Source organism: Equus przewalskii, unplaced genomic scaffold, assembly GCF_037783145.1.
Source record: "Equus przewalskii isolate Varuska unplaced genomic scaffold, EquPr2 contig_5313, whole genome shotgun sequence".
NCBI lineage: Eukaryota > Metazoa > Chordata > Mammalia > Perissodactyla > Equidae > Equus > Equus przewalskii.
This window is the reverse complement of record NW_027227713.1, coordinates 22,924-35,582: the sequence shown is the minus strand read 5'-3', so window position 1 is coordinate 35,582 and position 12,659 is coordinate 22,924. Positions and strand designations below refer to the sequence as shown.

Here is a 12,659-nt window from a genome sequence, read left to right as displayed (position 1 = left end):
TGCTTATGAACTGAGAAGAGCACCGCAAGACAGACGCAGACCATCTCAGGGGTTTTTGCAGACAGTAGATGTCCGTGATTTTCCTGTGATGCTGCTTCAGGAAACAAAGAGCGTCTTTGCCATTTCACTCTTGTAAAACTCTCCCATTATCTCACTTTTACAGAAAACAGTGTCCTCTACGTTAAACATCCCCATCAACAGGATCACCTGTCATGTAAAGCGAGTGGGTGGAGGTTTTGGCGGGAAGGTGGGAAGACCAGCTGTACTCGGGGCTATTGCAGCTGTGGGCGCAAACAAGTAAGTGCACTTGGGGTGCAAGAGCGTGTAAAATGCACACAGCTGAGGGCAGATCAGAGGCCTGAGAGTCACCTGGGCTACTGTCATAACCACCTGAGTGTCCTTGGGCAACTCGGTCTCCTGTCTCTTTCTCTTTATAATTAGAGATAATAATACCCGCCCTCCTAGAATTCTTGGAAAGGTCAAATGTACAGAGGTCTCAGAATAGGCTAATGTGCTGTAAAAAGGAAAAGGGGTACAATCAGTTGAACACCTCTAGGCCTGAGGCTGCCTGTCCCTGAGCATCAGACAAGGTGACCCTTTTAGGCTCAGGGCAAGTCACCTGCCCACGTGGAGTGCCAAAGGGGAGGCTGCTCCCCCACTCTTCCTTCCTGCTCGCAGCTGCAGACAGAGGAGTGAGGAACGAAGGCTCCCACCCTCCGCCTCTCTGCACCTGGGAAGGCTGGCTCTTCAGTGTGTGCTCAGTGGACAATGACATCCTCAAAGAGAGCTCCGGGCTAGCGTCAACCAGCAGGCTCGCTCCCTGCTGCTCGTGCTGTTCATGGTGCTGGCTTTCCTGTTCTTTGTTCATTTCCTATGGCTGGTTCTTTGTTACTTTGTCAGAGCCCCACTCAGCCTGCACAGTTCAAAGGTCTTGCTTCCCTTGACCATCTCTGTGTCCTTCAGAGCCAGGTCCCAAGGCACTGAGATATATGTCTCATCCTGCAAGGAGAGATGGGAAGAGGCAAGATCTGAATCCCACCCCCAGTTCTTTCCATAATGAGCCCTCTCTATTCATACCCACTGGGGACCCAGCAAGAGATAATCAGTTCATCGTATTCCCACCAGGCTTTGTGCCTTTACGACTTCTAAAACGTGACCGTACATTGGAATCAGCTGGGGAGCGTTTAAATCCAATCACCTAGGCTGCCTCGTCCTGGCCCGGCTGTCGGTGTATTTTAAAACTTCCCCAGGGGTTCCACCATGCAGCTGAGTGTTCCAACTAGCGTCTTAAGTGACAACGCTGCCTTAGCACACACCTGCCACGCATTGTGGTCCCCAGAGCAGTCTTCCCAAACTGCTGATAATAAGAGTCTCCTGAGCTCACAGAAATTCCTGCCTCCGCATCCCGGACTCACTGAATCAGAATCACCAGGGGATGGACCCGGAAACTTACATTTAACTGATGCTCCAGTTGATCCTAACTGTTAAAGACCAGGAAACCTTGCCCTAGAATCATGGTTTTCAACAGGTACCTGAAGATACCTGTGTCAGAATCACTGAGAAAAATGTAGATTCTAGGGCCTCTCCTCAACCTGTTGAATCAGAATCCTAGTACTAAGGCCTAGGAATCTGCATTTTCACCAGCACTCCAGATGATTCTTCTGTACTCCAAAGTCTGGGAACCTCTGCCCTAAAGATAAGAAAGGGTGAAACCCTAGCTACCCAAGGGCCCAACTTGACCAACAGAGTAGCACTCAAGGGTGAAAACGAAGATACTAACCCAGACATCCTAGGACAACTGGTTGGCCATTTTTTTCCAATTCTGTTGTTAAGTTTGCATTTTTCTGTTCACATCCTTCCTCCTTGTAACTAGTGGTGGGGATACGCAAAATGGCTGGATCTGGGTGAGTGTCATAAGAACACAAGTTAACTGACATATGACATTAATCCCTTTACTAGTTCTCCAACCATTAAGTTATAGACCACAGGGACAATAGTAACTTAGTCATACACTAGTTCAGATCAGTGCCTAGCACACCATATGCACTCAATAAATATATGTGGGATGGATGGATGCTTAAATGAATGGTTGAATAAATGAGGAGGAGAATGGATGGTGACTAGGTTGGTAGAAAGGTGGACAGATGGATGGGTGAGAAGATAGTTAAATGAGAGAATGGATAAACAGGTGGGTGGACGGCAGATGGGTGGGTGGGATGGATGGAGAATCTGACTAAGATTTCTCTTCTTTAGAACTGGTTACCCCATTCGTCTTGTTCTTGATCGTGAAGATGATATGTTAATAACTGGGGGAAGACACCCATTATTTGGAAAATATAAAGTGAGTACTAAAGATGAAATTATTAAAATACCTCATTTTATTTTAATGGTTTTATATTTTTCTATTATTTTGATTTTGCTAAATTCTAAAAACAAACAATAATCTAAAATATTAAATGAGGATGCTGTGTCTTTGAATACTCAGAAGATTTTATGAGGAACTTTAAATAAATCTAGTGTAGAACTTTGAAGAAGCTGAATGATAAAAATACTATTTGAAATAATGATAAAAATGCTATTGAAGGAATGAGAATTTACATTAGTGGTCCTCAAAGACAAAAAAAACTGAAAGAAGCTACAAACATTGTTATACCAAAATTTCTTCACTATAAAAATAATATTTTGCAGTGGAAATGTTTGGAAACAGCTTGACCATTTTAACCACAAAATAATTTTTTACGAATGTTTCCACCAAGTGGCTATGAAAGTGATACAAAAGCACTTTGCAAATAGGGAAAAGAATCCACTAACTAGAGAAATAATTTAAAATTGTTTCCAAACCACATTCATTGCACTTTTATGCAACTATAGCATAAACGCTAGTAAAAATACTTGGAAATTTACTGACAACAATGCTACTTTTCAAATCTGTGATTGAGTTGTTAAGATAGTTCTAATGTAATGTTTCTATATCAAATATGCTTTATTTGGGAATTGCTTATAGCATATACGTAGCTAGATTTTCTATCTGATTTTGTCGTTGCTAGATTACTAAACTGTTATATTCCCTGTGGTACTAAAGCCCCAGCTTTCCACACCACAGCTCAGTTTTATTTCTTCCATTGGCACTGGTAATTTTTATAATTAAAGAGGAAAGGACCATAGTTGGCCATTAAACTTGTTATTTGCCTTCAACTGCACAGAAATTAGAACTCACAGCTGTTATCATCTTCTAGCACGGAGAGCAATGTGGAGGTACACTCTGGGAGGCTGGCAGTTGGTGCTATGTGGTTGTTGAGGTCTTTGGTTTTGGCCTAAATTATAAATCAGGCTTTATTTACATCACAGGGCACTGTTTTAGTACTAGTACTTAGTAAGAAAGTTCTAGACTGTAAATATTTTCGTGATTATAAAATACAATATAGGGGCTGGCTCCGTGGCCGAGTGCTTAAGTTCTCGAGCTCCGCTGCAGTGGCCCAGGGTTCGGATCCTGGGCTCGGACATGGCACCACTCGTCAGGCCACGTTGAGGCGGCGTCCCACATCCCACAACTAGAAGGACGTGCAACTGTGTACAGGGGGAGTTTGGGGAGACGAAGCAGAAAAAAAAAAAAAAAGATTGTCAACAGTTGTTAGCCCAGGTGCCAATCTTTAAAATAAATAAATAAATAAATAAATAAACAAAATAAAATATAAAATATAAATAAATATAAAATATAATTAAAAGAAGGAAATAGACTTTTTGAAAACTCCAAATTTTATTTTTTTAAAGAAATATAAGTTTACATTGAATGTAATAATGTATGAGTGTGTATGTATGTATACATATCCTCATTCAGACCTAGCTAACAAAGTTTTGCTTAGTTATTCAGAACTATTTGTAAATTAGCATAATAGATGTTTATGTGTGAATACATTTTTCCAAAATTCTTGAAAAGTTTATATTATATATATAATATATATTATAAGAATTATCTCTGCTAATTTATTTATGTGACTGCTTAGCAATTCGTTCTTCATGAAAAGTCAAAGTAGACTTCAGCCTAGCATTTGTCAAAATTACCGTAAATTCTGAATTCTTGGCTTTTCCTACATTTCTTCACTGCTCTGGTTCGTCCTCCAGCATTTCCCTTGGAGTCAGTGATAACCATACAGTTGTACGGTTCCTTCAGATGGATTTTCCTTGTTTTCAGAAAGGCAAAGGGACCTGGCCAATCCTTTTTGGTTGAACGACAATAGATAGTGGGAATTTTCTTTTCAATCTGGCTGTGCAGACGGACTGGTCTAGGTGGCTGGGAGGGGATGGCAACTTCAGGAAAATGCAAGCTGCCTTCCCGGAGTCCCAGCAGTAAGAGCAGTGCCAGCTCACGTTTGCTCTGTCCTTAAGTGATCACGAAGTGCTTCACCAGCTCAGTGACATGAGAGCAGTCAAGCTCCCTCAGGCATCCCAACCTCCGAGGCTTTCGTCAAGAATAGCATGATTTCACTCATATGTGGAAGATAAACAGACACATAGATACGGGGAACAGATTAGTGGTTACCAGAGCAGAAGGGGGTGAGGGGAGGGAGAAAGGGGTAAAGGGGCACATATGTATGGTGACAGATGGAAACTAGACTTTTGGTGGTGAATACAATGCAGTCTATTCAGAAGCTGAAATATAATGCTGTACACCTGAAATTTACATGTCAATGTGACCTCAATAAAATAAAAACAATCAATTTAACTTAATTTTTAAAAGCTGCAATGATTTAAAAAAAAAAAAAAGATGCACTGTGATTCATTCCAATGAGCTCTGGAATCCCAGAGACTTTTCCACAAGGAGGAAAATCACAGACTAAGTTAGAAGGAAAACCAGTAAAAAATGAAGGAGAATCTTCCAAGAATAAGGAAGAAGAGGGTAGCAATTATACGCCAGGAGAAAAGCAGTTCCATACAGACTGTGAAGCCAGAAAATTACACGTGGGAAGAAAAGGGCTCAGCCAAACTCAGGTCAGAGGAGGTCTTTGTCGGCCACGCACTGAAAAAGAAGGGGATCGCCAGGTGTGGGATACCCCAGAGCACACGGGAGAAGAGTCTGTCTTCAGTCTTGCCAGTCATGGAGCTGGGCTGTGGCTCCAGCTTGGCAAGCAAATTTGGAACATATCATCAACTGTCCATCATTTGGTGACAGGTGGGATTCATGAACAGCGGGCGCATCAGAGCTCTCGACATCGAGTGCTTCATTAACGGAGGCTGCACGCTGGATGACTCAGAGCTGGTATGTGCCTCGGAAACCAGCCCCGTCCTTGATTGTGAGTAGAATGCAGCATTTCTAGATGAGTCTTTATGGAGCATGTTTCCTCCAGTACTTACCAAGTTTCACAAGCAGTTTGACTCTGTACTTGACTTTTTTTTTATGGTAAAGAACCCTGAGCTAATATCTGTTGCCAATCTTCCTCTTTTTGCTCAAGGAACACTGTTGCTGAGCTAACATCTGTGCCAGTCTTCCTCTATTTTGTATGTGAGATGCCACCACAGCACGGCTTGATCTAAACCAGTGAACCCCAGGCCAGCGCAGTGGAGCGCGTGAACTCAACCACGATGCCACCAGGCCGGCCACTCTGTACTCAACTATTAGAGAAAAAAAAAGTGTTGTCCGATGTATGTGAATATCTCCTTTTACTTTAGGTAACTGAATTTCTTATACTAAAGATGGAAAATGCGTATAAAATCCGCAACCTCAGGTTCCGGGGACGTGCGTGCATGACAAATTTACCATCCAACACGGCCTTTCGTGGATTCGGCTTCCCCCAAGGAACCCTGGTCACAGAGTCTTGCATCACAGCCGTGGCAGCCAAATGTGGCCTTCTGCCAGAAAAGGTAAGGCTGTAATCAAGGTCGTAACCAAAGCTGCTCAAGAATCAGACAAGGCAGGGAACAGCTCCCACAGAATCACCCTGGAAGAGCCGCAGGAGTGAGCCCTGGCTCAGAACTCAAGATGCATCCAGAGCTACCTAAACAACTCACCTCCCCGTGTCGTCATCCCTCCTTATGTTTGCATCTTTGATTTCTTTTTCTTTCTTTCTTTCTTAATCTATACAAAATAATTACTATTTTTAACATTCAAACCACACTGAAATAATTAAAGTAGAAAGTGAACAGCCCCTTTCCCATCCCCCTCCCTGCTGGTTGAGAGTAACCACTGTTAACAGTTCCGTGTTTATTGTTCTGGCCCTTTCTCTGTGTTCCTCCACCCATCTGTATTCACACACACAGGTAGACATTGACTTATAATGTGGATGTGCACATACGTAGTTATTTACCGAAACGGGACCATAGTACACATAGTATTCTGCACCTTGCTTTTTCTACTTGACAATATGCTGTCTTCCCACGTCAGTAGAATGATCTGCTGCATTCTTTTTGATGACTGAATGGCACTATGTAATATGGATGCGTGTAACTTATCTAGCCACTCCTTTATTGATACACATTCAGGTTGTTACTCATTTGGGGCTATTAAAATGATGCCGCAATAAACATCTTGGTACAGATGTACCAAGGGCGCATCTTTGCCCTACTGTCGACATCTTTAGGATAAATTTACACAAGAGGAACTGCTGGTGCGCTTGAAAACTTTTGAGAGAGAGTGTCAAAAGAATGCCCTCCAAAAACGCAATTTGGTGTGAGGTCCTAGAAGGTGCACAGTATGCACAGTGTGCTAGACCAGGGGAGAGAGGCCGCCACAGGCCACCGAGACACCTGCTGATAACTCTCCCACTCCTCACACGTCCAGTCCAACTCCAGCCTACTGTTCACACTTCTGTCACTTGTTTCCCCAGTGTAGGCCCTCTGCTCCCACAAGACTTTCCATGTACTGTCTTTTGAGCCCCTTTGTCCCTAATTCAACAGGGAGGACCACCAGGTTTGTGATTTGTGATTGTCAGGGTACTGCCTACACACAAGAGAACACCTAAAGATTGGACAAAGAAGACAGCAGTTACCCCAAGAGAAGTCACACAGAGTGTTCTGTGGGTACAGAGGAGGAAGACTTCACATTGGCTTGGGGGGCGGGGAGTAGGAAGAACTTTCTGGAGACAATGGCACTGAGATAGGCCTTGAAGAATGATAGGCACAGATAATGGAAAGGTAGGATAGGCCAGTGGAAGAACTTGAACAAGGAGAGGCAACCTCTTTGTGACTCAGTTTCCTCATCTGTAAAATGAGGGCGGTGTGACACACCTCACAGAGTTTCCGCAAGACTCAAGTGAGTTAGCATTTGTTGAAACTCGTTTTCATAAACTGGATAGTATTAGTCCGGTGTGGCTGCTGATAATCATAATTCTACTATTGCTATTAGAGTGTGGTGGGGATGATGAAAAACTCCGGAGCATGTCCCCGTGGGCCCTCCTTCCTTGTCAAGGCTGCAAGCTTCCGGGACATAAGACACCCATATTCAGAGACACTTTGAAAAAGATTTGCCTACAACCCGTTCCCAAGGCAGCTGGAAGCCTTAGAGAGGCTCTGCTCTCCGTCATTGGCGCAACGCTCCTCCTCTCTAGCAGAACGAGTCTTCAGTTATGACAGCAGACCCTTGCTTTTATGTACTACCGACCGACTCTGCCCCATCCTCTGAACCTTGTAGGAGAAAGAAGAAAAATCGGCCTCCCTAGGCCCCTTACCCCACCGCCCTACACAAAGCAGTCACTACCGCCACCCTCCACTTCCAGGAGGGAGAGACCCCGGCTGTGCATGGAAGAAGAGGTGAGAAATCACCTCTATTGCTTTTGCAAGACATATGCTTGCAAGAAAAAGGAGAAAGAGCCTGTCTCCCCCATCAAAGTCTGTGCTCTACCAGGGGGCTTTTCGAGTCTCTGATCTGCAGCCCGTTCCTGTCTTACCATAACTGTCGCCTCCATTTCCCACCCGTTTCAGGTGAGGGAGAAAAACATGTACAAAACAGTTGATAAAACCATCTACAAACAAGCGTTCAACCCTGAGCCCCTGATAAGATGCTGGAACGAATGTCTGGACAAGTCTTCCTTTCACAGCCGAAGGATGCAAGTGGCAGAGTTCAACAAGAAGAATTACTGGAGGAAGAGAGGCCTGGCTGTGGTCCCCATGAAGTTTTCCGTTGGCTTTGCTGCCACAAGCTTTCATCAGGTAAGACTCATCTATGTGGGGTGGAACCCTCATGTCAGACACCCTCCTGGCCCAGTCAGCTAGTGCTGACTTTGGGAGAGTGTCACATGCCCCAGGGCACCGAGCCCCCGACCCTGGAACCTGGGAGAAATGTACGAAACTCTCCTGAGCAGCCCGCAACTGCAAGCACTTTTAACACAGTGCAGTACAAAAGCCTCAATGGCAGAAAACAGCACGAGCGAGTAGGAGGCCTGCGGTGCATAACTGCCAAGATGGAGCATTGACCCCCCCCCCAGGAACCCCCACTCTTCGCCAAGGGAACAGGCGACCACACAGGCGTGGTACTGTGCTTTTGGAGCTGGGTGTCTCCTGGCGTGGGTGGGAATGGCACGTCTGCTGGTCCGTGTCCCAAACACCGCAGCACACCTGGTGCACGTGCTACGTCTTCCGTTTTGCTCTGAGCAGCTGGCTGTTTCGAGGCACACCCTCAGGAACCTGTGTCAATTCTGGGGGGGGAAGTGAGAGTGGGCTCCAGAAATCCTCCCAAGTAAACGTGTGAAAGGAAGAAGCAAGCCATCCAGAGGCCCTTCCAGAAGGGAGGCGGAAGGGCAGCACATGGATGAGTGCACCCCATAGCACAAGGACTGGTGCTGACGAGCCTTCCCAGAAATCCCAACAGGTCGTACACAGGAAAGCTGTTTAGGAAACTGGGAGAGCTTGTTGCCTCCCCGTTATTGTCCGCCAAAAGCAGAAAACTCAGCAACTGGAAAAATCCTAAATGCATTAGATCTAAATCTAAACCTAAACTCTAAATCTGAAAATGCATTAGATCTCCCTTACGTGTATACCACTGAAAGCATTCTTCCACTGATGTCCAACTGCTGGCAGCCAAGAGACACACACACACCCACCCCACAAGCTGCTCTGCCAGAGGAAATCCTTCTTAGGGAATAAAGCACTTGCCCCAAATCCCTAATCAGGACTGGGAGTCAGGAAGACTGGAGAAATCCTTGGCCCTGCCGCTTACTAGCTGTGTGACATTAGCAAGTTATTTAACCTCTCTGAGCCTCAGCTTCTCCAATTATAAAATGAGAATAATCATCCTGTTTCAGGATTGACGAGGATTTGATGAGACGGTCACAGTAAAGCACCTGGCAGGGTGCCTGAGCACTTGGTAGTTTTCCAGGAAAGCCCACATGCCCCGCCCCCCCCCCCCCCCCGCCCCCGCCAGAGCGCTCAGACTCACCTCTCAGAGCTGGGGCTCCTCTGGCAGTGGGACCCCTGGACTCCTGCCTCACACTCCTGTTAGGTCCAGCGTGCTCGTTCTATAAAGAGACACGGGAAGGTTAACGGTCACGTCTACAGGCCTGGACTGAATCAACAGCATAAGAGATCCTGGATGGTCACCCGTGTGGTTTTTTCTCTGACACGAAATGTTGTGTCTTCTCTACCAGTTCTCCATTCTCCAACGCCAACTGGGCGTCTAGCAATTCGATTCTGACACTAGCTACCCAGAGTTACCGCAGAACCCCAGTCAAAGGCTGAGTCCCATCAGACGCCAGCCCAAATGGAGTGCCCACGCCACCCACCCTTCTGCCCCGCCGACTGCAAATTCTGGGCCTTCCACTGCCCACCCCTCAGGTCTGATAATTTGCAGAGCTACAGAACTCAAGCAAGCACTTTACTCACGGTCGTTGCCACTTCGTCATAGAGGATGCGACCCAAGAGCAGCCAAATGGGAGAGACGCACAGGGCGAGGGGGCAGGGAGCGCGCAGGCTCGTGCACTCTCCCTCCAGCGGGCGACCCTCCCCCTAGTGGATGTTCCTCAGCCCGGAAGTTCCTCGAACCCCCTGTCGTTTGGGGGTTTATGGAGGTGCCACTACTTAGGCACAACTGATTAAATCTTTGGCCGTTGGTGACTGACCTCAATCTCCAGTCCGTCTCTACTCCCCTGGGGGGCGCTGAGAGATGGAACTCTCTAGCCACATGGTTGGTGTTTCTGGCAAACATTCCCCCGTCCTGAAACTATCTAGGCTCCCCAAGAGTCATCTTATTACCAAACAAAAGACAGTAAATTCCAGGGGTTCTAGGAGCTCTGTGCCAAGAACCAGGGACAAAGGCCACCTCTGTAGTTTTCATCCCATCGCACCTCCCCTCACTGCACAGCTGCTTCTCACCCAAACCACAGCCTGCTCCCTGCCCTCTCCCACGGAGCCAACTTCTCATCTTGCCACACAAACATCTTTGAATCAAAGATTTAAGCCTCTATTTGAAAGGCCTCCACCTTCCGCACAGAGCTCTAAATTGACGCGCCCGAGAATCACCAGCTGGGAGCTGAGTGAAGCGTGTTATCCCGGGTCAGCTGATGACTCACAGAACTGGAACGCCTCCCCTTTAAACCAGGCATGGGGAGCGCTGTTCTCAGAGGGAGTCAAAAGGCCCACGGTGGATGACTACTATTATTAGCGCCTACAAGTGGGGTGCCCCAGAGCTCCTCCAAGCCTCAGACGGGAATAGACTGGAGTCCTCATTTCTCCTCCTCCTCCTGGAAGGAAAAATACCACATTTCCATTCATCCGATTTAACAAACATTTCTTTAGTGTCTCTGTGATTCAGACTTGCCCCCAATTCTCTACAGGACACAAAGCTGAACAGGACCAGGTGCCCTTCCTCCACGAGACTCCCGCAGAAAAGCCTGTGTTCATTTCCTGGGGCTGCCGGAACAAAGGACCACAAACGGGGCAGCTTAAAGCAACACATTTATTCTCTCACAGTTCTGCAGCCTAGAGATTTAAAATCGAGGTGTCAGCAGGGCTGTGCTCCTTCTGAAGGGTCCAGGAAAGAATCCTTCCTCGTCCCTTCCAGCTTCTGGTGGCTCCTGGTGTTCCTTGACTTGTGGCTGCAGACCCCCAGTCTCTGCCTCAGTCTTCACGTGGCCTTCTCAGAAGGACACTGCTCACCGGATGTGGGGCCCGCCCTAATCCAGTATGACCTCACGCTAACTAATCACATCTGCAGAGACTATTTCCAGATAAGGTTACATTTTGAGGTGCCAGGTGGACATGAATTTGGGGGTGGGTGGGACATTATTCAGCCCAGTGCACCCCGTAAGAGGAAGTGCAGAGAGGAGAGTAATTAATCCTCCCGGGGGCGGGGGGGGGGGGGGAATGAGAAGCATTGTGGAAGTTTTAACAGAATAGAGGCCCAGGGTTCAGGCCAGGAAGAGGGAGCAGCATCAGCAAGAGGCGGGTCAGGAAGGAGCAACGGCACAGGAGACCGAGGAGCGGGTGGGAAGAGACAGGGATGGAAATGGAAAAACCCCAAAGGCCTCGTGTCCTAATGAGCAGCAGGGCTTCCCTTGCAGACAATGGGGAGTTTTTGCCCACCTTGCCCGGCGTGAACCCTTCTTCCCTTTGTGATTCCATTGAGTCGTGACCCGCGCGCTCCGTGAGACGGGTGTTTCGCTGCCTCTTTTCTTACGTTGCTCTTCCCCTGCACTGAGCTGTGCCTTCTGGCTCGTTTCACTAGGCAGCCGCACTGGTTCACATCTACACAGATGGGTCCGTACTGGTCACACATGGAGGCAACGAACTGGGCCAAGGCATTCACACCAAAATGCTACAGGTAAGAAATAAGACTGTCGTTAACCTCTCTATACGCTGTTGCCATGACTGCCATATGGCACTGTTGTGGGGTAAATGACACTCCCTGTATTCAAACCCTAAGATCTGGACTATTTACTTCAAGAGCTTCTTGCATATCCAATAGAAGGCTGAGGTGGAGAAATCCCCACACGTGCAGACCCTCCTGGGGCAAGGCCAGGGCTTCTGGACGGCGGTGGCTGTGGAGACACCGGTGAGGCACCCCTGGAGCGCTGGGGCGGCGCCATGCAGCCTTACCTGCTGTAGAACTTTCTCAGCTTTTCTATTCTGAGACCAGTATGTATAATTTTTACATTTTGGACAATATCAAGTTGCTAATGTATTAGTTTGACAAGTAAGGACAAGTGTCTCATCAACTGCTATCATCCTGTAATTTTTAAAGGCTATTTTAACACACACGCACAAAGTAGGAAGATATTTCAGGAGGAAAAAGAATAATGCTTTAAAGTGAATAAATTTCACTCTAATGAATTTATTAGCTTGTTATCTTGCACATCTGCAGCTTTTGACTATCCCCTCAGCTCCTTTGGACCGCATCTCCCATGTTCCATACTTTCTGAAGGACTCCTCAATGCTGGCGCCTTTTAGCCCCCTTCCCATCCTTTCCCCAACACCTGCCACAGACACAGGCACAGGACTCAGGTCTGGCCAGTCGTGGCTCCTGAATCCCACTGGCTACAGGGATTGGTCCAGAAAGGAGGCACATGACCAAGCAAGGCCAATCGGACTCCTTTCCTGGGACTGATGTGTGGATGCCAGGAGACAGGACCTATGGTCTCCTTGTGGTGGTTTAGCTGCTCTGCTATAGGCCAGGGCTTGTCAGAGGCAGCTCTCCTGTGCCACGGAGGAAGCCTGTCTGCTGTTGGAAATAACAC

The 12,659-nt window shown here is 47.1% G+C and overlaps 1 protein-coding gene across 12 annotated transcripts in view; it reads left to right on the top strand.

Annotated features, from left to right (window-relative positions):
- The window catches only part of LOC103545307 (aldehyde oxidase 2-like), a 54,128-nt gene that overhangs the window by 22,666 nt on the left and 18,803 nt on the right, over positions 1-12,659 (top strand). For 5 of the 12 annotated variants that reach the window (XR_011536419.1, XR_011536418.1, XM_070606807.1 and 2 more), the window contains exons 11-17: positions 164-297; positions 2,254-2,341; positions 5,171-5,257; positions 5,668-5,859; positions 7,915-8,142; positions 11,651-11,746; positions 11,891-11,977. Coding sequence is in view for 10 of the 12 variants with exons in the window: in XM_070606807.1 (XP_070462908.1) it covers positions 164-297; positions 2,254-2,341; positions 5,171-5,257; positions 5,668-5,859; positions 7,915-8,142; positions 11,651-11,746; positions 11,891-11,977 (912 nt within the window). In the remaining 2 variants the exon portion in view is untranslated. The remainder of the gene's footprint in view (positions 1-163; positions 298-2,253; positions 2,342-5,170; positions 5,258-5,667; positions 5,860-7,914; positions 8,143-11,650; positions 11,747-11,890; positions 11,978-12,659) is intronic. The other 7 variants (XM_070606806.1, XM_070606811.1, XM_070606815.1 and 4 more) reach the window with 5 other exon arrangements.